Source organism: Camelina sativa, chromosome 9 (genome assembly GCF_000633955.1).
Source record: "Camelina sativa cultivar DH55 chromosome 9, Cs, whole genome shotgun sequence".
In the NCBI taxonomy this organism is placed as follows: domain Eukaryota; kingdom Viridiplantae; phylum Streptophyta; class Magnoliopsida; order Brassicales; family Brassicaceae; genus Camelina; species Camelina sativa.
The window spans coordinates 29,323,503-29,327,429 of NC_025693.1; the positions used below are offsets into that span (position 1 = coordinate 29,323,503).

At 38.7% G+C, this 3,927-nt stretch overlaps 1 protein-coding gene across 1 annotated transcript in view; it reads left to right on the forward strand.

Annotated features, from left to right (window-relative positions):
* The window catches only part of LOC104715834 (pentatricopeptide repeat-containing protein At1g73400, mitochondrial-like), a 9,551-nt gene continuing 7,857 nt past the window's right edge, over positions 2,234–3,927 (forward strand). The window contains exon 1 of the mRNA XM_019230077.1: positions 2,234–3,925. Coding sequence (XP_019085622.1) covers positions 2,234–3,925 — 1,692 coding nt within the window. The remainder of the gene's footprint in view (positions 3,926–3,927) is intronic.

The window sequence follows — 3,927 nt, forward strand, 5'->3', positions numbered from 1 at the left end:
AAAAAAAAAAAGAGTACATCATCAATTGATTTGCAGTGATATGTTGCATATTTCTATTTGATTACCTCGGATGCTCTCCTCTCAATGGCTACTTCGAGACATTGTATGACACGTTCTTGCTCAGCTTCTGAGTTTATGGGNATGTTAATATGTATATGCGTTTGATATAATTATGGTGGGAAAATTTTGCAGCTTGACAATGCCTCGCTATGATGACCGCTATACAGAGCAATCCTCGTTGTTCTTCACCTTCAGCTTGGTTACTCCTATCTNCTGTTTTACCAGTTTGAACTTTATGTGTTGTGTTGCGTATAGGTGCAAGAGCTTTATGAGCATTCTGCAGAATATGAAGGGAAGCATGAACCGAAGAAACTAGAGGAGCTAGGGAATGTATTCTTGCTCATCAATCTCTTGGCTTATCCAATTGCATGATCTATGTGTGGAATTGGAAATGTATTCCGATGCAGTTGAAGTGCTTGCTATGGCAGAGGTTAGTTGCTGGGAATCAGTTTTTTTGTTCTATCAATAATGTGTACTAATTTTTGTTGCAGTCGACAGGAGAAAGAAGCAGAGAATGAGGGTGATGGTTCGAGGAGAGGGCTTTGGTTCCCTGCAAAGTCTCCACGAACAGGTACTCTCCTAGCTACAAAAATGAACCTATCTGTTGGATTTGATTAGAACAATTTTCTATGTAGCTTCATTGTTTTGCTTATGATTGTTGTTCTGATTTAGCTGCTCAGTTGGAAATCGTTGGCTTGTTACAAAAGTTTTGATATGTTTTTGTTCATTCTTTGTAGTGTACTGGTTTTATTTTGTTGCAGGTTTGGCTTGGTGTTGTAAGGACGTTAGTTGTCTCTTCTTTTTTGTTAGCTTCTCGTTGGTTCTTGTTCTTAATTATGATTTTTTCTTGTTCTCAAAAAGAGCTCTTGCACCGTTTGTGCGATGGCTTTCACAAGGCATGCATAGAGCAGCAGTACCACCACCTCGACCTCATAGACCTGCTGCGAGAGCTGATAATGATCCCGCAGCTGCTATGCCAATAAATGAAGATGCAGTTCCAGATATATTGCTTTCTATACCTCTCTGTCATGGGGTTAACTGAGGGCATCACGAAAACAACACATGCTGAACCAATTTGTTTCTATTTTTTTTGCTCAGAGGGACAAGAGAATCAAGCTGATAACGGGAAACGAGCAAATGAAAATGAAGATGTCGATGCAGAGAACCAAGGGAATCAATGGTGGAAAATAGTGAAAGAGATTCAAATGATAGTTTTTGGCTTCATAACTTGCACTTCTATTGTAATATGTATTAATATTTGTATTAAGTTTTGTATGTTTGAAAATTAATTAAAATGCAATATTTTCTAATTTTATAAAATCTTAAATGTTTACACATTTATATCACTTCTATTCTATTTAAAAGTTTTAAATTTTAAAAACAATATTTTCAAGAATAAGAGATCCAAAATAAGAACCTACCAATAAATGAGAAAATTTTATCTAAGAGATCATGGATTCTTATATTCCAAACAGTACACAATTAATTCATAAAAAATTTAAGAACTCCCCTTACTACAACCCACCGATAAACATGCTCTTAGAGCCTAACTAGGTAACAAATCGTTGTTATAAACAGAGTGGAGATTGATTCATGGCTTGGTTATGGTTTTAAATTGATTTTGGTTCGGTTTTCGCTTTATTTTTTTTTTTAATTAGAGTTGCAATTCACACACTCAAAACAGTATTTGTTGTCAAGAGAAGATGGCCCGTTAACATTGAAAAGGCCCTCAATAGAAGAAAGCCCATTAAAAACTTCCACCTCTCTCTGCTCTCTCTTTCCGTTGCCGTCCCCTTCCTCTGGTTTCCTCTCTCAGTCTCTTTTGGCTGTAAACCTCGAAAATAATATATTTTCACTGAGTGATTGCTGAATGATGCGAAGGCTGGTCTCATCTCTTGTTCGTTCTAGATTCTACTCGCATCTTCCGACAAAACCACCACAAAGGTCCGCACTTTACTCTCATCTGTTGAGTTCTCGTCTAGATTCTATTCACATCGACAAAATCTCTTCTTTCTCGAGCCATCGATTCTGTTCCACGACTTTGTTACACCCAGAATTTGAAATTTCCCGTAGAGTAGAAGTTTCTCAAGATCAATCACTGGTTCCCTGCAATGAGAATGATATTAGAACAAAGGGTTCTACTTATGCGGTTGGAATCTTACACGAAGTTATAATGGCGAATTTGAATGCGTATGATGATATGGAGAAAGCCCTTGATGAATCTGGTGTAGAGTTGACAACTCCTGTGGTTTGCAAGATCTTACAAAGGCTTCAATACGAGGAAAAGACGGCTTTGAGGTTCTTTACTTGGGCTGGTCATCAGGAACATTACTCACATGAGCCTATTGCTTATAATGAGATGATTGATATATTGTCTAGTACTAAGTACAAGAACAAGCAGTTTAGGATTGTGGTTGATATGTTTGATTACATGAAGAGAAACAACAAAACCGCTGTTCCTGCTGATGTTCTGTTGGAGATTCTTAGGAAGTATTGTGAGAGGTATTTGACTCATGTTCAGAAATTTGCCAAGAAGAAACGGATTAGAGTGAAGACGCAGCCTGAGATTAATGCTTTTAATATGCTTCTTGATGCTCTGTGTAAGTGTGGTTTGGTAAAGGAGAGTGTAGTTTTGCTTAGAAGGATGAGGCATAGAGTTATACCTGATGCGAATACATTCAATGTCTTGTTCTTTGGGTGGTGTAGAGTGAGAGACCCTAAAAAGGCGATGAAGCTGCTTGAAGAGATGATTCAAGCTGGTCATAAACCGGAGAATTTCACGTATTGTGCTGCCATTGATACTTTCTGCCAAGCTGGGATGGTGGATGATGCAGCTGATTTGTTCGATTTCATGATAACCAAAGGCTCTGCAGTCTCTGCTCCAACTGCAAGAACGTTTGCTTTAATGATTGTAGCGTTGGCAAAGAATGATAAAGTAGAAGAATCCTTTGAGCTAATTGGGCGTATGATAAGCACAGGTTGCCTTCCTGATGTGTCAACCTACAAGGACGTAATTGAAGGTATGTGTATGGCTGGAAAGGTTGAGGAAGCGTACAAGTTCTNTGAGATTAATGCTTTTAATATGCTTCTTGATGCTCTGTGTAAGTGTGGTTTGGTAAAGGAGAGTGTAGTTTTGCTTAGAAGGATGAGGCATAGAGTTATACCTGATGCGAATACATTCAATGTCTTGTTCTTTGGGTGGTGTAGAGTGAGAGACCCTAAAAAGGCGATGAAGCTGCTTGAAGAGATGATTCAAGCTGGTCATAAACCGGAGAATTTCACGTATTGTGCTGCTATTGATACTTTCTGCCAAGCTGGGATGGTGGATGATGCAGCTGATTTGTTCGATTTCATGATAACCAAAGGCTCTGCAGTCTCTGCTCCAACTGCAAGAACGTTTGCTTTAATGATTGTAGCGTTGGCAAAGAATGATAAAGTAGAAGAATCCTTTGAGCTAATTGGGCGTATGATAAGCACAGGTTGCCTTCCTGATGTGTCAACATACAAGGACGTAATTGAAGGTATGTGTATGGCTGGAAAGGTTGAGGAAGCGTACAAGTTCTTGGATGAGATGAGCAATAAAGGTTACCCGCCTGATATTGTCACTTACAATTGCTTTCTTAGGGTATTGTGTGAGAATAGAAAGAGCGATGAAGCACTTAAACTGTATGGAAGAATGGTAGAATCACGTTGTGCTCCTAGCGTCCAGACATACAACATGCTGATATCTATGTATTTCGAAATGGATGATCCTGATGGAGCATTCAATACATGGAAAGAAATGGATGAAAGAGACTGTTTTCAAGACATTGAAACCTACTGTGTTATGATCAATGGGCTTTTCGACTGTCACAGAGCTAAGGAGGC